This window comes from Zygosaccharomyces rouxii, assembly GCF_000026365.1.
Source record: "Zygosaccharomyces rouxii strain CBS732 chromosome D complete sequence".
NCBI classification, from domain to species: domain Eukaryota; kingdom Fungi; phylum Ascomycota; class Saccharomycetes; order Saccharomycetales; family Saccharomycetaceae; genus Zygosaccharomyces; species Zygosaccharomyces rouxii.
The window spans coordinates 1,445,651-1,465,711 of record NC_012993.1 but is presented as its reverse complement, the minus strand read 5'-3'; the positions used below and the strand labels follow the sequence as shown (position 1 = coordinate 1,465,711).

Genomic DNA, 20,061 nt, shown 5'->3' with positions numbered 1-20,061 from the left:
TTACCATTGATATCGACGGACATAATGTTCGGTTGGTTCTTCCTTCCCAGTTCCAAATGATAACTATGTACAGAACTTCAAGAGAAGACATCGAACATTCCTATATACTTTTATTCTTATTCTTAAGCTTTATGATTCAGCTGCCTACTACGAAGGCAATCAGCTATTGAAATCCAGGTTTCTTGCAATCTTTTCCATCATATGTATTTTGAGCTATTGTTGTTATTATTTGAACGAAAATTTTAAACTTATAGCGATGAGCTTAACTACTCAAACTTAATTCGACCAAGAACAATTAAAAATGGCAAGCGATCATAGCGATGTGGATGATTTTTCCAGTGACGGAGAAGAGTCTAATCCTCTACTGATTAAATCTGACAAGAAATCTCAAATTCATGGAGATGTTTTCGACAAGGAAAGTGATGAAGAAGATGAACAGAGTGAACACAGTGAAAAAGAAGAGGAGCAGGAGGAAGATCAAGATGAAGATGATAAGCAGGAGACTAATGAAGGTGTCGTGAGCCAACCAGCTCAAGCATCAAAATCAGCCTCTGATGAAGAAGCTGAAAGGAAAGCTAAGAAACTGGAAAGAATTCAAAAATTGAGGTCTGCTAAAAAATCGAAGCACAAGACAGGTGTCGTCTATTTATCCACAATTCCACCATATATGAAGCCCACTAAAATGAGACAAATTCTTACAAGATTTGGAGAAGTCGATCGTCTTTTCCTAAGAAGAGAGGATGAAAAATCACATAAGCAAAGAGTTAGAAGTGGTGGTAATAAGAAAGTAATGTACGTGGAAGGATGGGCAGAATTTGTGAGAAAAAGAGATGCCAAATTATGCGCAGCAACTCTTAATGGAAATATTATTGGAGGCAAAAAAGGATCATTTTACCATGACGATATAATGAATTTAAAATATTTACCAGGGTTTAAATGGTCAGATCTAACCGACCAAATAGCAAGAGAAAATGATATCAGACAATCTAAACTCGAGATGGAAATTTCCCAAGCTAATAAATTAAATGCAGAATATACTAAAAATGTTGAGAAGAGTAAGATGTTACAAAATATGAAGAATAGTAAGAAAAGGAAAAACGGTGAACAAGACGAGGACGAATCTAAAGAAGTCGTTGAGCCTCGTAAAAACTTTAAACAGCATAAGGTGGCCAGCTCAAGAGCTAACGCTCCTGAAGATATTAAAAAACATGATAATTCCAAGGACTTGGGAACGGTTCTAAATAATTTGTTATAGATCTGTAGCAGTAAAATTAAATTTGTAAAATCGAATAAAAACATTGAAATTGAATAAAGACGATAGATAAGCGCTCCAATCTTGAAAATGCTTGTCATTAATATTATTATCTATTTATTTTTATATTTTTTTTTTTTATTTTTTTTTTTTTTTTGTTGTTGTATATGCATTTTTTTTTTTACTATGGCGCATATATAAATGAAAAATTTTCGGGCATCTCATCTCATCTCATCGCATCTCATCCCAACTCTTCACTGTCATACAAAGGATAAGATAGTCGAAGAATATAAAAGCCTAGTGTCCATATCATTTTAACAATGGGTACTGGTAAAAAGGAGAAACAGAGAAGAGTCCGTCAGAATGACACCAGAGATGGGAATTTGCGTGTGAAAGGTGAAAATTTTTACAGAGATGCCAAAAAGGTTCAGTTCCTGAACATGTACAAGGGTAGCAAATCCCAGAGAAACAAGAAGGGTGAAATTGTTAAGAGCGCTGATTTGCAAGATAAAACTATTCCTGATGCTCGTGTGCAACCTGATCGTCGTTGGTTCAATAGTACAAGAGTTATCTCGCAAGATGCATTACAACATTTTAGGGATGCATTGGGTGAAACTCAAAAGGATTCATACCAGGTCCTACTGAAAAGAAACAAATTGCCCATGTCACTCTTGGAAGAAAAAGATAGAACTGAATCACCAACAGCAAACATCTTGGAAACTGAAAGTTATTCCCAAGCTTTTGGACCTAATGCCCAGAGGAAAAAACCACGTATTGCAGCATCTAGTTTAGAGGAAGTCGCTCAAATGACACAGAAGGACAATGAAGCATATGAGGAGAAGCAAGAATTGAATTCAACTTTGGGATTGATGGGGAATCAAGAAGATGAAGAAAATGGATGGACGAATCTTGCTAAAGAGTCAGTTTTCTCCAAGGGACAGTCTAAGCGTATATGGAACGAATTATACAAGGTTATTGATTCATCGGATGTGGTAATACACGTTTTAGATGCAAGAGACCCATTGGGTACTCGTTGTAAATCGGTGGAAGACTACATGTCAAAAGAAACACCACATAAGCATTTAATGTACGTGCTGAATAAATGTGATTTAGTACCAACTTGGGTGGCAGTATGTTTGAATTTTTTTTTTTTATTTTTACTAAGAGTCAAAAGACAGTTGATATCGATTATACCAAAATTCTTAGTCAGGTTCCCATTCTCGTTCCTTATAGAACGCTTTTGTGAGCGGGGACTGTTACGGTTTTGGAAGATCAATTTTGCTTGCGGGCTGTTTATATCCTCGTTTTGAGGGTATTGCAGTTTTTCATGGCACAACCTTCGTTTTGAAGGTATAGTCTTCGCAAGCAATGGCGCCCTCGGCTCTGAGATTTGCTTAATAAGAGTCCATCTTATATTCTGTGCATTTATCTCGCTTAAGAGGGCTTCACATCCAATCAAAGATATCAACTTTGTCATACTCTGAACGATTTTTATTAATGAAGTATTTTGTTACTAACACAATTTAAAAGGCAGCATGGGTTAAACATCTATCGAAAGATCGTCCTACACTTGCGTTCCACGCTTCAATTACAAATTCTTTTGGTAAGGGTTCGCTAATTCAGCTTTTACGTCAATTTTCTCAATTGCACATGGATAGAAAGCAGATATCAGTCGGATTTATTGGTTATCCAAATACCGGTAAATCTTCTATTATCAACACATTGAGGAAAAAGAAAGTTTGTCAAGTTGCCCCAATTCCAGGTGAGACCAAGGTTTGGCAATATATTACTTTAATGAAGAGAATCTTTTTGATAGATTGTCCAGGTATTGTACCACCATCTAGTACAGATAATGAGCAAGATATTTTGCTAAGAGGTGTCGTAAGAGTAGAAAACGTTTCCAACGCAGAACAATACATTCCAGCTGTATTGGAACGTTGTCAAGTAAAACATGTGGAGAGAACTTATGAAATATCGGGATGGAAGGATGCTACTGATTTCTTACAAATGCTTGCTAGAAAGCAGGGTAGATTACTCAAAGGTGGTGAACCTGACGAATCCAGTGTTGCTAAGCACGTTGTCCGTGATTTCAACAGAGGTAAAATACCGTGGTTCGTACTACCCCCAGAAAAGGAAGAAGAAGAGAAGGCCAAAGAGGAGGATAAGAACTCCAAGAAAAGATCTCAACAGGATGAAGAAGTGGTTAACGCTAAAAAGTCAAAAACAAATTAGGGCCGGTCTCTTGAATAACCAACAGCATTATATATAGATATATTTTTTATTATTATTGTAACATAGATGTATAACTTGGATCAAAATTCAGTGAATGGAATTGAAATGGGGAGTGTTGAAATATCTATACCGACTAAACAAGAACATTGTTTAATTTCGCAAAGAGAAATGATACTAACATTGTAAGAGGAAAAAGCGACAAATCTTTGTAAATATTCAGCATTGTATACTGCACTCTAGCGGTTCAAATATTAATTAATTATTTCATTTATTTTTCTCACGGCGACAGTGTGACGCCGGTATTGATCATGTCGTACGAGGGAATGTCTAATGACGAAGAAGTTGTCAAATAATGGAACCCTACCGATAATAAATTTGACCACTATTAAGAAGTGTCATAGATCCAATAGATTATAGTTCGTTTGTCAATGCAGTCTGTGAACATGCAACCCCATGTGTTTCCCATGGGGGAGCACTCTTTTTTCCAACATCAACAAGCTGACCAGCAACCCACAATGGGCATGGCAGGAAATCAGATATATTCACCACAAGTGACGCAAGCAGGGTTATTGCAGCAACAACAGCCTGGTATAATTCAGAATATGCCAGGTCTGAACAAGACTCAAGAGATCCCTAATTCGTACCTTCTAAAACAAAAACTTGAAGCCGAACAGCAACAGCAACAACAACAGCAACAGCAGCAACAACAGCAGCAACAACAACAACAATTCAATATGGGGAATTCGATGGGAGTGTCTGGCGCTGCTGCTAACGGGCCTCCAGGACTTAATGTTTTCCGTCAAGGTATGCCTGCACTGAATCGTCCCGGCAAGGGCCAATTACCCAAACATATGGCGGCAGCGGCAGCAGCAGCAGCGGGACCACCAATACTACTGCCTCCTCCAGGTCATTTCTTTATTCGAGAAGTCTGGAAGAACAATTTACATTCAGAATTTGCCACTATTAGAAAATTGGCATCTCAATACAATTATATCTCTATGAGTACAGAATTTGTTGGAACCATAGCAAGACCAATTGGAAATTTCAGATCGAAGACTGACTACCACTACCAAACTATGAGATCGAACGTAGATTTTCTAAATCCGATTCAAATTGGTATATCGCTTTGTGATGCCAACGGTGCCAAACCAGATCACGGACCCTCCACATGGCAATTCAATTTCAATTTCGATGAATCAAAGGAAATGATGAGTGCAGAATCTTTTGAACTTTTACAAAGATCAGGTATCAACTTTGAGAGCCATGCTCTTCACGGCGTGGATTCATTTGAATTTGCACAGCTCTTGACAGATTCTGGTTTATTAATGGATTCAAATACAACATGGATTACTTACCACGCAGCCTATGATTTTGGATTTTTGGTGCATATACTGATGAATAATTCGATGCCTAATAACAGGGAAGAATTTGAATGGTGGGTACACAAGTTTTTACCCAATTTCTACGATCTTAACTTAATTTGCAAGGTTATCCAAGATTATAAGCAACAACAACAACCAGCAGTATCGCAGCAACAGCAATTTTCCTTAGCATCATTAGCAGAAGAGCTAGGAATTCCTAAGTTCCCACTTTTTACTACAACTGGTGGTCAAGCTCTTCTAACTTTACTCGGATTTTTTCAATTGAGTAAACTATCGATGAATAAATTACCAAATGGATTGAGCTTCTCCAATTACAAAAACCTAATCTACGGCATAAATGGTGAGTAATGAGAAACGTAACGATATTTGAAAGGAATTAAATATGATATTTGTATACATAAATTATATCACTGTTACTATTATGTTTCGTAACGACCACGTGAATATCACATGGTCGAGAAAATTTTTTTTTCTTAGAGCGGCCGCCGTTTTGAGCACGGTGAAAAGAATACAGATTAAAGGTTAAATCAGAGTTTAAACATAATAAGCTCCAAAAAGAATTGATTTCCAAGTCAATTTAAAGATATTTTCCAGTGGGTTAAACTCCCCCCTTCAAGAACTAGTGACGGTGCTGCTTTGAAGAACTACAGGCTACTTTTTTGCGCGATATAGAACAGACTTTCACTACATTCATACCAATTGCCAAATTATAAAAAAATAAAAGATAAGAACCATTATCCCATTGTCAATTATTTTTGGGCCAAATTTGCATTTCAATTGTATTTTAAAAGAGTATTCGCATAAAATTATATTTATTTCTAAAACGAATTCAATATGGGCGCCACAATTCAAGAGATCGGATATGCATTTCTAGAAACTTACTACCACAGGATGAATAAAGATCCATCTAAGGTTTCATGTTTATATTCGCAAACAGCAGAATTAACACATACGAATTATCAAGTCGATTTTACACCTAGTTCAGACACACTACCAACGGTTAAATTAACAGGAAAAGAGAACATAAGCAAATTCTTCACTAGAAATAACAAGAAAGTCAGTGATTTAAAGGTGAAAGTTGAATCTTGTGATTTCCAAACAACGGGTTCATCCCACTCTGGTATATTAATTTTAATTACGGGGGAAATGTTTTGGACAGGAACACCGACTTATAGGTTTGTCCAAACTATTATACTAGCGCCAAGTGGTTACAGGGATACATTTGATGTGACGAACGATGTAATTAGATTCATTGGCGACAATCTGCTTCCGGAGACTGATGTAAAGGAAGAAACTAAAGAGCAAGAAGAGGAACCAATAAAAGAACCAGTAAAGGAAACAGTAAAGGAACCAGTAAGGGAACCAGTAAAGGAAACAGCAAGGGAACCAGTAAAGGAACCAACGAAGGAACCAGTAAAGGAACCGGTAAAGGAATCAATAAAGGAACCGGTAAAGGAACCGGTAAAGGAATCTTCCAAAGAGCCCGAAAAGAAGCAAGAACTTAACCGAGGACAAGACGAGTCTAATTCTAAATTAGAAAGACAAGAAGAAAAGGAAGCATCTAAGAAGGAAAGTAAAGAGGCAAAGGAAGAGGAGAAGAAGGTAGAAGAGCCCCAAGAAGATTCGAAATCGCAAGGTAAAGAGCCTTCGAAAGAAAATTCACAAGAGCCTGTATCGCCACAGCCAACGCTGCCCCAACAACCAGTTAGAATAAGTTGGGCATCAAAAATTGCAGCTCATGGAGATTCTTCAAAGACTAATACCAGTGAAACACCATACAATGGCACCGCTGTGAAAAAACCAATAGACGGTAAATCAGATTTGTCGAGTCGTAAGGACATTAATAGCAGGACCGACAGAAGCGATAGAGCCCTTAACAAGAAAAAGACTGTTTTCAGTACGGTGAACAAAGATGGATACTATCCGATTTATATCAAGGGAACGGCTGGAATCAAAGAAGATAGACTGAAAGATACCTTAGAAGCAGAATTTGGTACAGTTATGAAGATTACCAACGCAGACAGCTTTGCAGTGGTAGATTTCGAAACCCAGAAGAGTCAAGTGGATGCGCTAGATAGAAGGCAATTAACAGTTGATGATACAGAAGTTGTCATGGGTCGTAAAACGGTCAAGAAAAGTCCTTCACCACCGGTTGGAAATGCACAGACACCATTACGCCCTCATAAAAAGCATTCAGGTAAAAAAAGAGAGTGAATCTGAGGATTATGCAATGGAAAGAATATAAAAAAAAAAAAAAAAAAAAATAAAAAAGAATATAAAAAAATAAAAAAAATGCAAAAAATGAAAAAGAAGTGGAAATTTTCGAGAATTTAGAGTCTAGGGGCGTTTGTATCCTCACTTCATGTACACTAGCGGTGTAATAAATATATAAGCATAGTCATCTTTTAACGTCTGTATTTTATTTTATTTTATATTGTTTTACGTAGGTTCATTTTATCATCAAGTCCGCCCATTATCATAATGGATAAGGTTCGCGACATCGTTGAAAGCCAGTTTAACCAATTGAGCAAGAAAAGAAGAGGCAGGTAAGATCCCTTCAATCCACAATGCTTGTGCCGCCGGCAAATTTTGGAATTGCTGAAGAAGGTATCTATCGTTGTTCCAAAGTAGAGACTTTGAATCTTTCATTTATTGAAACTTTAAATTTAAAGACTGTTATATTCATTGGTGGTCAAGAACCATCAAAATTCTTCAAAGAATCCTTCAACGAACAATCTATTAAATGGTATCTGATTAGAATGTCAGATTTCTCTGCTGCCGGTAAACCCATTAGTAGTGGTAACAAAAGCCCCAGTGTTGAGAATCGAAAGGATGACCACAAGAAACATGCTTCACATTCCAAAACTTCATCTGTGGATAGCACGAAGGGTGATGAAAGTTATCATTTGACTGATAGTGATGATTTAATGCTAATCAAAGGGTCTTGCATTAAAAGTGCTTTCCAGCTCTTATTGAATAAGGAGAGGCATAATATTTTATTAGTTGATAGAACATCTATTATTGTTGGGGTATTAAGAAAGATTCAGAGATGGAACATTTCATCAATAATTAACGAATACAGATTATTCTCAGGGAAAAATCGTAGTTATTTTGCAGAGACATTTTTGGAGATTTTGCAAGTAATCATTGAACAGGAGAAAGAAGACGATAGTATGATGGAAGAAATGCAAGGTTTGGAATTAGGAGAAAATCAAGATTCTTTGAAACGATTGCATGATCACAGAAAGCTTTCCAATGCTATTGTTGTATATGAAGAAGATTTGGATAAGCCCATTGAAGTACCTCCAAGGTTACTTCGTATCGTTGATGAAGCTGAAAAGAGAAGCCAATTATCATCATCTGCACAGGATCCTAATACAAACCCAAGCACAATGACGAGAACCTCGTCAGATCTGGGTATATTTGGGAATCGCTACCGATTAGCGTTCAACGGAAGAGAGCGTGGTTTCTACAAGTACTATAACAATTTTAAGCAAGACGGTATGGAAGATGCACTAACTTTACAAATACCAAGGGAATCATTACTGCCAGAATGGCTAAAATTTCAAAGGGATCTATGGGAAAGAGAAAATTCGTCCGAAGAGCATACGTTTTACAAGGAAAGCATATTCATATGACACTGTAGCACGACTTCAAAATGAAAAGAACGTGGATTACAATCTTTTCACTCTGTACCGGTCACCTATCAATATGATAAGCTCCCAGTTTTCGTGCCAATAAAGAATTTATCTACGGGATTCGTTTACCACAGCTATCTGGTTGATGTCATAGGCATGGAGATAATGTCCCGTAGAGACTGGGAAAAAATGTAAATTGCAAGAAGTAAGACAGTATGAGTTGAGATGAGTAAGGCCTCTTATATATGAAGTTTTTTTTCGTTTTTTCCACCGTTTTGAAAAATTTTCGACCATCGCGATCAGCGTGCGGCTGTAGCAGATGGAATTAATGAAGAATTGACTTTAAGATAAAAGAAAATGGCGGTTAGTTTATTAGCTCTGGAACCATTGCGGCTGCATGATTGAATAGTTTAGAATTTTCTGTATTGCAGAAAATTATTTGGTGAAAATATCAAAGCATTAGTTGTTCCGTGAGGTATAACAGCAGACATTATGGAGCAAAAATAACACGCAGGATAAAAGTGTTGCATTTGGGAATACCGTTGGAAATACCCCAGGATTGTTCCCGTATTGACACTGGTAGTCTTTGAATGGCTCATCTTCAGTGATTATGGCTCTCATTACTATTACTCTAATCAAAAGTTCCGCCGGGATTTTAACTAGGTGAAAAATTGCATCTTTTTTCACACCGGAATTTCGAATGAAATATGGAATTTGGCAGAAATTAACGATATTTAAAGCAGATGGATTCTAGTGGTGGGAAACATGTCTTACCTTGTGAGGACAGTCTAACAAGATTAGATAATAATTATAATAAAATAAGAATAATAAGAATATAGAATGGTTAAGAACGTTCTATTGTTAGGATCCGGGTTTGTTGCCCAACCAGTGGTTGATTCCCTTGCTGCCGAAAAAGACATCAATGTCACTGTTGCTTGTAGAACATTGGCAAAAGCTGAAGCATTAGCTAAGCCATCCAAATCTGCTTCTGCTAGTGTTGATGTGACCAACGATTCTCAATTGGATTCCCTTTTGGAGAAAAACGATTTGGTCATCTCTTTGATCCCATACATTTACCATCCAAATGTTGTTAAATCTGCCATCAGAACAAAGACAAATGTGCTTACCACCTCTTACATCTCTCCAGCTTTGAGAGAATTAGAACCTGAAATCAAGAAAGCTGGTATTCTAGTTATGAATGAAATTGGTTTGGATCCAGGTATTGATCATTTATATGCTGTTAAGACCATTGATGAAGTTCACAAAGTTGGTGGTAAGATCAAGTCTTTCTTATCCTTCTGTGGTGGTTTACCAGCCCCAGAAGACTCCGATAATCCATTGGGTTACAAATTCTCATGGTCATCTAGAGGTGTTCTATTAGCATTGAGAAATACCGCTAAATTTTGGAGGGACGGTAAAGTGGAAGTCGTTTCTTCTGAAGATTTAATGGCTACCGCTAAACCATATTTCATCTACCCTGGTTTCGCTTTTGTTGCTTATCCAAACAGAGACTCCACAGTTTTCAAGGAACTATATGAAATCCCAGAAGCTGAGACTGTCATTAGAGGTACTCTAAGATACCAAGGTTTCCCTGAATTCGTTAAAGCTCTTGTGGACATTAACTTTTTGAGTGAAGACCCAGAATCAGCTTTCACTAAGGCATTGCCTTGGAAAGAAGCTCTAAAGCAATTCCTAGGTGCTTCCTCCTCTTCTAAGGAAGATTTGGTTAAGGTTATCGATTCAAAAACTAAATGGCAAAGTGAAGAAGATAGAGCAAGAATCTTGGCAGGTTTCAACTGGTTGGGTTTCTTCTCTGATATTCTAATAACGCCTAAGGGTAACCCTCTAGATACCTTGTGTGCACGTCTAGAAGAATTAATGCAATACGAAGAAGGTGAACGCGATTTGGTGGTACTACAACACAAATTCGGTATTGAATGGGCTGATGGTTCCACTGAAACTAGAACTTCCACTTTGGTTGACTACGGTAAGGTTGGTGGTTACAGTTCTATGGCTGCTACCGTCGGATACCCAGCTTCTATCGCAGCTAAGCTAATCTTTGATGGTGTCATTAAGGGTTCAGGTCTAAGAGCTCCATACTCTCCAGAAATTAACGATCCAATTATGAAGAACTTAAAGGACAAATACGGTATCTACATGAAGGAAAAGACAATCGCTTAAGGTTTTGCATGTAAAGATAGGTTGTATGTTTATTTATATATGTAGAATCGATCATATTCATCTATAAATTTTCATTAAGTTTACGGTTGAGTTGACTTTGTTTACCCTTGTATGCTCATTAAGGGCATCCATCGGTTGACGTGAACACATCGTTAATAACTTCGCTTGTCAAGAAACAAGCACAAAGCACATAATATCGTCTTTTACGCCTCCAAGATGAGTGCCTCATCTGAACATTCACAGCATTTTTGGAATAAATTCAGGAATTCAACCAAATCGCTACAGTCTTCTTTAGCAGGGTTGTCACTAAAAGGTGAATCTGATGGAGATTCACCGAACTCAACAGTAGTTCATAAGACACTTGTGAAATTCTACAAGAATCAAGAGCCGTTTACAGGTTTCCCAGGCTGGTTGGGTGAGAAGGAAGATCTCCCTGATGAACAGAAGATTTTGAAGAAACAGGCAGAAAGCAAACCTTCTTCGTCTTCTCATAATTTAGGTTCAAGCATTGGCAATAGCTGGAGTTCTGTAAGAAAAGCATCATGGGAACGTGGAAATTCTTCGCATAGGGATCCAACCCATAAGGAATCGAATGGTAAGAGTTCGTCTCCTGTTGGTAGCAGTGAAAGACAGCATCATACATCTGCCGGTATGTCGTTTCAAAGAATTTATAATAAGGAACCTTCGAGATCAATGCCATCATCGGATTCAAGATCACATCACCCATCAAGATCTCTAAATATGGGGCCTATGACCCAGTCGAGTACAGGTTCTGATGTAGCCTCCGAGCAGACAACTGTTGGTCCTACAAGGTCAAATACAGCTTCTTCTTCATCTATGATGCGTGATAGATTAAAGAGAAATAATACCAAAAATTCATTCAATTTTTGAAAACATATCAATATATTTGTGAAAGAGTTTTGGACAACTTTAGGTTAGTAAGGTGGGAAGGTTCGATTGTATATTATTATATTCAAAAACGAAAAAAAAAAGCCTATAAGTACAACGTTAAGTAGGTAAATATGTAGGTAAATATACTACAAAATTTCTCTAGTGGGAATGTTACCAGATGGTGATCTTTCCCTCGATTCAAATGGTTCTTCAAAACTCAAATAACTATGATCTCCCATTGTTCTTGGTCGTATGATCACCTTGATTAAAAATATAATGGCAAACAGGGCTGATACACCAGCTACAATACAATAGACAACTCCCATGGACATGTTACGAACACCAATAACACTGTTTGTCGTCAAGACGAGTGATTTAGTACCACCAAACATTGATACAGGGTAGTTCAACCCGATTTCCATGGTATAATTACCGCTCGGTAATTCAGTAGTTTCGTTCTTTAGAGCTAATTTGTAGAAGGTTGGCAATGCCGCAGTTCTCATCCACACTTGTAATTCTTCCCAAGTAGATATATCTGGTATATTATCATCGGTGTAACCTTGGGGAAATTTCTTTATCCAGTTTGGTGGTGGTACTATTTCAGAAGCGTTATAAGAAGTCTTCTTAAATCTATGTTGATCTGTCTTCCAAGAAATACCTTTATTCGTCAACGAATAATCGGTAGCATTACCTTGGCCTTTTAAAGTTTGGGAAAAAGTGTCATTAAACAATGAATTGGCAATTAGTCCACAGGGATAAACAGCTTTCTCGTCCTTTTCTTTCAATGGGTTACAATTATTATCTAAATTATTTGGGGGGATCGCTTTACCTTTTAATTGACCAGTATCATGAGATTCCACATATTTACGGTGATTTTGATAGAAGTTGGTCAACTTGTAGTAAATGAAGACTGAACGCTTCAGGTTATCTGGAATTTCGAATTGTAACTGACACTTTAAGTCACCGTTTTTGTTTTCATCGAGTTTCCAACTTGGTTTTACAGATAGACTTTTCTTAAAATGAGAATGAACGTATTTGTTTGGTATGCTTTGGAATGAATCCTTTGATGCTAATTCATGACACTTACTATAATTTATTACTAGATCTTGTACGTTTGAAACACTAACGATTAAACCAACACCGATGGGGGCAAAAATGCATGCAACTAAAATTAAAAGGGGCAGAACACTTTGAGGTGAGAGAATTGGTTGCCACGATTTAAGCCTTTGCTGTCTGAAAGCAGTGTTGGGAGGTTTTCTAGACTTTTGCGGCTCCTCTGATGGGATTGTATCACTTAATGATATTTTATTCCGTTTGAAAAGTACCATGATACTGTACTTTTGGTCCTAATGACGAATATAAGGCCCTTAAGAATCCTATAGCTATCGATAACAGACTTCTTTAGAAGTCTTTCCTTATCTTTAGAGAATTAAAGCTTTTTTGTTGAAGCTTTTTACTTGCTCAAGTCGATGTTGATTTGATGCTTTAGGGCGCGAAGCTTACAAGACTAATACCGATGTTTAGAATAAGTAGAATAATTTCTATAACAATTTTAGGCATTTCTTATCCAACATCAAAATTTTTGAAAAAATATTTACAATTATACTATCTCTAAATATGGTACATGTACAACTATGTTGTTGTTTTTGTTACATTAAGAATGGAAGTTGTTAAATGGGCGGAAAATGCTGAAAGATGAGATTGGTTTTATGAGAATTATGACAATTCTGTAGCTCCATTTTCTTGTTGAGAGTTTTCGGATTCCATTGACAGATGCTTATGCAGTTGAGACAGTATAACATTAATTTCGGGGAATTTTTCCACAAACGGTAATTCTAGCAAATTGACATCTTTGCCTCTTAATAGTTGAGAAAATAGCACTGAGACACCCCAAGCATGAGGTCTGTTAACGATGATTCTTTCCAAAAGGTTACGCAGTATTATCTCTTGTACTTCAGAACGTTGTTCACCCCAGTCGTCAGAGACAAACATGTTCTTAAGAGCGTAACTGAACCAATAAGTGTGTGAGTTAGGGTATCTTAATTGCTCAATCATGACTTGAATAATTTGATACTTGAGCTCTGTAACACCTTCATGGATTAGATTGAACAACAAAGTGTAGTAAGAGGACTTTGTGTTGAAGACAGCACTGGATGACATTTTTTGGTTTTCTAGACCGGCTTCAAGTCCTACATGGAGAACTATTGCTCGTACAAGTTTCATATCAGTAGTGAAATAATCATACCCTACACCATTTCTCATCTCGTATTCTGTCCTGTACAAACCAGAGACGATGGTTCTCAAGAGAGAATTGGAAGGAATACGCAAGTAATTGTCCACTGGTTTCTTTAGTGATTTCAAGTCATTAACAGGATCGTAATAAACTTTTGGAGGTTCTTGGCACAAATCGATGTTTGCCATGGACAATCCTGGGTCGTAAGGGTTGGGTAAAACCATCTTCTTTGGAATTGCGGAAAGGATAACGTTCTTCAACTGGAAGTACGTGGATGGCAGATTATTCATTAGCTCGTGATGGTTTTCGATCAAATATTCGGGAACATCATTAGAAATACCCAACAATACACGCAAAACACCTTTGTAAACCACCGAAACAGCATTTGGAATTTCATTTTTATGGGTGTATTGATTCAAGAAGTTTAACAAATCGATCAACAGAAGAGTCAAACTCTTCCAACCACTCTTCTCCGGTAGCCTCAAAACCGTTGGTAAAAACATCCTATGAGAAATTAGAGTAACCCATGCAAATGAGAAACCGGGGAAAGCAATTGGTTGTAAAGAATGTAAGTAAGATGAGAAAATCTTGTAAAATTCAGTATCAAAAGAAATGAAATCTTTTCTCGTCTTTTGGTCTTTAATCTTGATAAAGTTGTGACCACGAATAGTTTCCCATTCATAAAGCAAGTTGGACAATAATCTGAAATAAGGTCTCTCGTTGAAAGTTGTATCGTCTTCTTCATGGTCCTTGGAGAAGACTAATGCAATCACAGACAAAATGGTGTTCAGATACTCTGTCCTGCTCACGGAGGATAAGTCTTGGGCTAACATCAATTTGATTATGAGTTTCCCAAGCGCATCAATGGTAGTAAACACTTCACCGGTGGGATCACTTTCCTTAAATGAAAATACCGAAAGTTCTAATGCAGCTCTTATGAATTCAACTAATTTGTCAGTGGAGGAAATAACGCCTTTTTCCATCAACTGGCGCACGAATACAGAAGTGACCACATCATCACTAGTGACCCTTTGTAATAGTTTAACCCATTCGGTAAATACCAAATAGTTCCTCTCACTGTTAGTGACCTGTGTACCCTTCTTTACTGGAAGAACCTGACGGTTTTCGTAATCATTAAAGAAGTTCTTTACCTGAAAATCATCCAAGCTACCCAGGTACTCTAAAGTACAGACAAAATCCATACGCATTAATATTGGAGAATCCGATAAGACTGTGTCCTGGATTAAACTCATGGAAAACTCGACAGCATTCTCCATAGAGTTCTTCATAGCAGTCACCAAAACTTTGTCGAGCTCGGTGGCATCAATCAAATTGACTTCAAGCAGTGACCTGATAACGGAGACGTTAAACTTTCTGCTATCTAAGGCATAAACAAGCCACCAAACAACATCCTTTCTAGCCACAATAGAAAGAGAACATAATTTCTCCAGAAGTAAGGATAATACCTCTCTACACAAAGAGCTTTCACTCGTTGCAAACAAACTGTTGACAACAGCTTGTGACACTTTCAAAGCAAGCTGATCCTTTTGAGAGCTTCTCGCAATGAAAGTTAAGATTTGGAAAATGATGGCTTTGATTGGATTACGGTTACCCAGATCTTCCAAGCTTCTTTTCTCTGCGTTCTCCTTAATTTGCATGACTAGACCATCCATTAGATGAACAAGAACTCTATGATTTTGTTCTAATTCACTAGGAACTCCAATTGGTTGGTTTGGGATAGGGATCTGTCCCTGGCCATGTTGAGGAATTTGTTGGTTTCCTTGAGTCATTTGAGCCTGTTGTGGTTGTTGTCTAGGTTGTTGGGCCTGTAGTAACATCTGTTGGTTGGCTGTTTGCTGCAAGGAAGGAACATTCAGGTTAGGTGCTGTTGTTGTTGCTGTTGTCGCTGCCGCTGTTGTTGCTGCTGTTGTTGCATCGATACCAGGAGTAAACTTACCTGCATTTTCATATATTTTGAACTGTTGATTAGTGACACCGCCAGTCCTTAACCCGAGAGGTTCTGGTAGAGCCAATGAATATGGGTTCGTGTTTTGACTCATAAATGGTTGATCTGCTCTTCTTTCTTTGTGGTAACGGCGGATAGCAATAGGCTGTAACAATTGTTCACCAATGTCCTGTACAGCTTTGTCTACAGCTGCTCTTTCCACCAGACCAACCGCCAGTCCAATATTATCATTGATAGCGGTATCTAATTCCTCGACAGGAGATGTAGGAAGGCTCATTAGATTAGGAGCTAAAGACTGGGTTGTAGAACGAACACCTTCTCTCAAAATCTCGACCGAAGTAGCACGAGCAAGACTTTGTGCCAAATGTTTGACCATCGTAACAGCAGCGGTCTTTAATTTCACTTCATCGACTTCGGTAGCAAAATCTTTTAGAACGATCTTGAGTGTGGTAACAACAGCTATGCTAGACGACATCTCCACGGTGGGTAGAAGGTTTTCCCTTACAGATTTAGCGATTGCCATCTGTAAAACACGTTTCAAATCTGGGTGGGTAACGAATATCGTTGACCCGAATAGATTGCTAAATGGGTTATCATTTACTGGAGCGTTGTCCACAGTAGCTGCAGCGGCTGCCATGGGCAGTTGCTCCACAGGTGGCACCATACCCGTGTTGACAAGTCTCTGTTGTCTTTGATGGAATAGTAACATTTGCTGTTGATATTGTTGCATTAAAATCATTTGTCTCTGCTGTTCAGATTGTTGTTGTTCAATAGTCATTTTGCTCAACGCACCTGATAGTTCTTCTGTAATGTCACCGACATTTAAGAATTCTGATGGTTGGACACTTCCTGGTTTCAAGTTGAATGCCTTCAGAAGAACCTCTACTTCAAAAGTAAGACTTAACTTCCAGTCTGCCTTTGCATTTAATTCTACCAGAACCTTTAAGATACCCAAAGTCCAAGGGTTTGGTGGTCTGAAAACCTTTGATTCTGAAGCATTCTGTAATATTTTTGCCACAAATGGAACCACGACTTCTAATCTCTTTGTGTGGTAAGCATCTAGTAGCATTTCCCTGAACGCTATGTTTTTATGTTTAACAGGTCTATCGACAGCTAAAGTAATACTACCAAGCCAAGATGATAGATTCTTCAAATGGTTCTTGTCGATAGCCTGAATGTCCTTCGTTGCTAGCATCACAAATAATTGTTTTAAAGTAACTGATATCATGTACTCGTGAAGCAAATTAGATCCAAGTGCTGTTAGAAGCCTGCTGTAGAGTTTGTGGTAATTGGGTTCAGTCTTTGCTCTTTGATTCACCAAATAGTTTGAAAACCATGAAAAATAATTAGGGATTAAAACAGGTCCTAAATCTGATATCTTGCTGTCAAAATTATCCATGGTAATGTTATTAACCACAAATAATACCTTTTCCATGATTTCCTTAGGTGGCGCCTCTTGTTGTGATTGTGAAAGAGGTTCTTCCACATTGAAGAACCTTAGAGGTATCATTTCAACCGTTGGTTTTGCATCATCGATGAAATTTTGTGCCCTCCTATCCGCTTGAACACTAGCATCTATTACAGCTTGATACACCTGAGGCTGACTTTGTAAACGAGGCACTTGTTCAAGCAGGTCCTTACAATATTGAGGGAAATCAGTGAGACGTATCTTGAAAGCATAAATGGCTTGGATAGCAAATTTGAACATTTTAGATTCTGGACCTTCTTTGGCAAAATTCAAAATAATTTTGAATGCCACATCCAATACGAATCCACGTAATAATTGGAAAAGAATCATCGATCCGAACAAAACAGATGTTGTTGCCAATGCATCCAGTGGATAATCTCTAAAAAAGCTCGATTCTGTAATAACTGCATGGGTAATGCATGCAAACACGTCTTGATCTTTGGTGTCATCACTGTCTCTTAATCTCCTTAATACATCGATAATATCCTTGATTGCCAGCTCACCACTGTACATCTTTTGCAAATAACTTTGCATTTCTTTTTCCACTTCTGTAGTGAATGGTACTAATCCACCATCAGCCAATATAGCTTCATCATGACCACATCCGAAATTGATCAAACGTGGGAAGGCAATAATCAATGAGAATTGAATCGATTCAAATCTATCACGATCGAATGGTTTCAAGGGAAAATCGATTAAGAGATTTATTAAAAAACTCAATGCAGCTAAATCGAAGATTTTGGAAGATTTGAAAGTAGTATTGGCATCTGTCATCTTGGTCTGTGCATCTAGACAATCTAAAATCACTGGAGCCGTATTCACATCCAAATTATTCTTTACAAACTCACCAAATCCATCCCAACCTACTTTCCTGGCACTTGGTAATATACGGAATACTTCATTGAAGGAGATCCTTGCTATCACATAATCTAATTTACCTTCATCTGCCAATATTTTAGCAAAATTGGCAATTGGTAAGTTATCTTTGCTAATGATAATCTTAGCAGCGTCCACAATCTTTTCATTATCTGAAATAGATTTAATTAGTACGCCCATCACCATGGGGCTTTTCTCAAAAACTTGTACCAGTAATGTCACTAATATCTCATCGATTATGGTGCTATTTTCTATCAATAGTGTAAAATGCTTGATATCTGCCACTAGGGCAAAAGCCAGAGATTCCGGAACCAAATTAAAATCTTCGAAAAAACATTCTTGGTAGTACGGTAGCATAGGGTGATTGACCAATTCATCTCTTAAGAGGAAAAGTTCTAAATCTAATGATGCCACTGACATTAGGTATAGCAGTGATTGTTTAGAATTAGGTACCACATCGGTTACCTTCTTTATACCTTCCACTTTTAGTAGATCAAAGCACGACTGTTGTGGGGACCAATGGTGTAAAAGACATGCTATTTGTAATTTGAAAGAAGAATCCCAATCACAACTAAAAAATTGATCGATTAAAGGACCTGTCTCTAAACATGCAAAAAATGAACTCAATGATGCTGTGGAAGGCTTAATTGGATTCCCTAAGAAATATTTTGTTGACATTAGATTGAAGATTCTATTCCAATTAACATTCTCCTTTGTAAAATGTTTGAAAGCTTTAGAAATTTGGTAACCAATATTCGTAGCCTCAGGAATCGCCAGAGGTGTAAACCAACTATTTGTAGGATCTCTTTGCAACTTTTGCGAACCTGGAGATATAATTTCCGACATCATTAATGCAGTCATATCATTTCTTGCTTCACCACTTAATGAAAAAAGTAGATCGGTCAAATCGTTGGCCAAATTGGCCGCGGTGCATTCCGCTAAGAAGTTTTGTAGATATTTGGCGTTATTCATCTTGATATTTTGTACTTGTTCCAACTCTTTTATCTCTTTCCTGTAATCTGGTTGTTGAACCCACTGATTTTGTAGCAATTGATCGATATCACTTGTTTCTAATTCTGATTCGCTCAAAAACTCAACGTTTTCAAATATTTGATTCTTCAATAATTGCCAAACTGAAGGAACTTTGTCTTGTAATCTAAAGATTAAATTCCCTAGTAATCCGTGAATTAAGTTTTGCTCAGGTGATTGTAACCTATGAGTATTTTTGATATCGTTCGAGCAAAGTGTTAATAACCTTTTCCAATATTTTACGTAAACAGGGGTATCGGACCTCTCGAGTAAAAAATCTATATTTCTTGATACCGCCGTATAGTTATCCTGTGTAAGCGATGTAATCAACAAGCTTATCTGAGAACTAATTATCTGAATAGCTTCCTTCTCTTGTCTATTTTGGTCCTTAGGCAATGCAGATGATTGCATGTAAAATAATAAAGAGTGCCTCTGTCTGTATGTGTCTCTGAATGTATGTATACCTTCTTTTGAAACAAAGGAAGGAAAAAAGTGTTAGTAAATGTAAAAGAAAAGCACGTATTAACGTAATGACAAATAATCCAACCACAATTGGCACGTACCAGCTAACAACGCTCTCCTACACTAATTTTTGTATTATCTGATATTGTGTTGTTGTATTTGCCCCCAACGCTTGAAAGCGTGTAGCATTCAAATTCAAATGTTTTCCTTTTAAAAGAGCCCCTTTGGACGAAAATTTTACTATGTCGTTAGACGTGATATTAGTTTTTCACCAATTCCGTAAGAAGCTCGAGAATATAGTAATGAATACCAACTTTAACGATGGTTCCAGTACGTTTCACCGCCCATTGATAGTTTCAATTGGTTCTACCGGTTCGTTTACCCCTATTTGGAAGCATTTTGTAGCTCAGAAACTTGTCTGAGAGGTACTTTCCGGGGTTCAGAAGTTCAA

The 20,061-nt window shown here is 37.5% G+C and overlaps 9 protein-coding genes across 9 annotated transcripts; 7 read left to right on the top strand and 2 right to left on the bottom strand.

Annotated features, from left to right (window-relative positions):
• Positions 1 to 301: 301 nt before the first annotated feature.
• ESF2 (RNA-binding ATPase activator ESF2) lies at positions 302 to 1,255 on the top strand (the record flags this gene model as incomplete). The annotated part of the gene is made up of 1 exon (XM_002497154.1): positions 302 to 1,255. One exon carries the CDS (start codon positions 302 to 304, stop codon positions 1,253 to 1,255), a length of 954 nt encoding a protein of 317 aa, XP_002497199.1.
• A 317-nt stretch (positions 1,256 to 1,572) lies between these two features.
• Positions 1,573 to 3,484, top strand: NOG2 (putative GTPase NOG2; the record flags this gene model as incomplete). Its single annotated transcript, XM_002497153.1, has 2 exons — positions 1,573 to 2,382; positions 2,876 to 3,484. 2 exons carry the CDS (start codon positions 1,573 to 1,575, stop codon positions 3,482 to 3,484), a joined length of 1,419 nt encoding a protein of 472 aa, XP_002497198.1.
• A 428-nt stretch (positions 3,485 to 3,912) lies between these two features.
• Positions 3,913 to 5,214, top strand: POP2 (CCR4-NOT core DEDD family RNase subunit POP2; the record flags this gene model as incomplete). Its single annotated transcript, XM_002497152.1, has 1 exon — positions 3,913 to 5,214. The coding sequence occupies one exon, from the start codon at positions 3,913 to 3,915 to the stop codon at positions 5,212 to 5,214; it is 1,302 nt and encodes a 433-aa protein (XP_002497197.1).
• Positions 5,215 to 5,700: 486 nt separating this feature from the next.
• Positions 5,701 to 7,080, top strand: BRE5 (Bre5p; the record flags this gene model as incomplete). The annotated part of the gene is made up of 1 exon (XM_002497151.1): positions 5,701 to 7,080. The coding sequence occupies one exon, from the start codon at positions 5,701 to 5,703 to the stop codon at positions 7,078 to 7,080; it is 1,380 nt and encodes a 459-aa protein (XP_002497196.1).
• Positions 7,081 to 7,433: 353 nt separating this feature from the next.
• On the top strand, positions 7,434 to 8,504 carry OCA4 (Oca4p; the record flags this gene model as incomplete). Its single annotated transcript, XM_002497150.1, has 1 exon — positions 7,434 to 8,504. One exon carries the CDS (start codon positions 7,434 to 7,436, stop codon positions 8,502 to 8,504), a length of 1,071 nt encoding a protein of 356 aa, XP_002497195.1.
• Positions 8,505 to 9,344: 840 nt separating this feature from the next.
• On the top strand, positions 9,345 to 10,685 carry LYS9 (saccharopine dehydrogenase (NADP+, L-glutamate-forming); the record flags this gene model as incomplete). Its single annotated transcript, XM_002497149.1, has 1 exon — positions 9,345 to 10,685. One exon carries the CDS (start codon positions 9,345 to 9,347, stop codon positions 10,683 to 10,685), a length of 1,341 nt encoding a protein of 446 aa, XP_002497194.1.
• Positions 10,686 to 10,901: 216 nt separating this feature from the next.
• Positions 10,902 to 11,576, top strand: MSO1 (Mso1p; the record flags this gene model as incomplete). Its single annotated transcript, XM_002497148.1, has 1 exon — positions 10,902 to 11,576. One exon carries the CDS (start codon positions 10,902 to 10,904, stop codon positions 11,574 to 11,576), a length of 675 nt encoding a protein of 224 aa, XP_002497193.1.
• Positions 11,577 to 11,722: 146 nt separating this feature from the next.
• Positions 11,723 to 12,904, bottom strand: ZYRO0D17534g (CDC50/LEM3 family protein; the record flags this gene model as incomplete). Its single annotated transcript, XM_002497147.1, has 1 exon — positions 11,723 to 12,904. One exon carries the CDS (start codon positions 12,902 to 12,904, stop codon positions 11,723 to 11,725), a length of 1,182 nt encoding a protein of 393 aa, XP_002497192.1.
• Positions 12,905 to 13,292: 388 nt separating this feature from the next.
• On the bottom strand, positions 13,293 to 19,559 carry CDC39 (CCR4-NOT core subunit CDC39; the record flags this gene model as incomplete). The annotated part of the gene is made up of 1 exon (XM_002497146.1): positions 13,293 to 19,559. One exon carries the CDS (start codon positions 19,557 to 19,559, stop codon positions 13,293 to 13,295), a length of 6,267 nt encoding a protein of 2,088 aa, XP_002497191.1.
• Between the last annotated feature and the right edge of the window lie 502 nt (positions 19,560 to 20,061).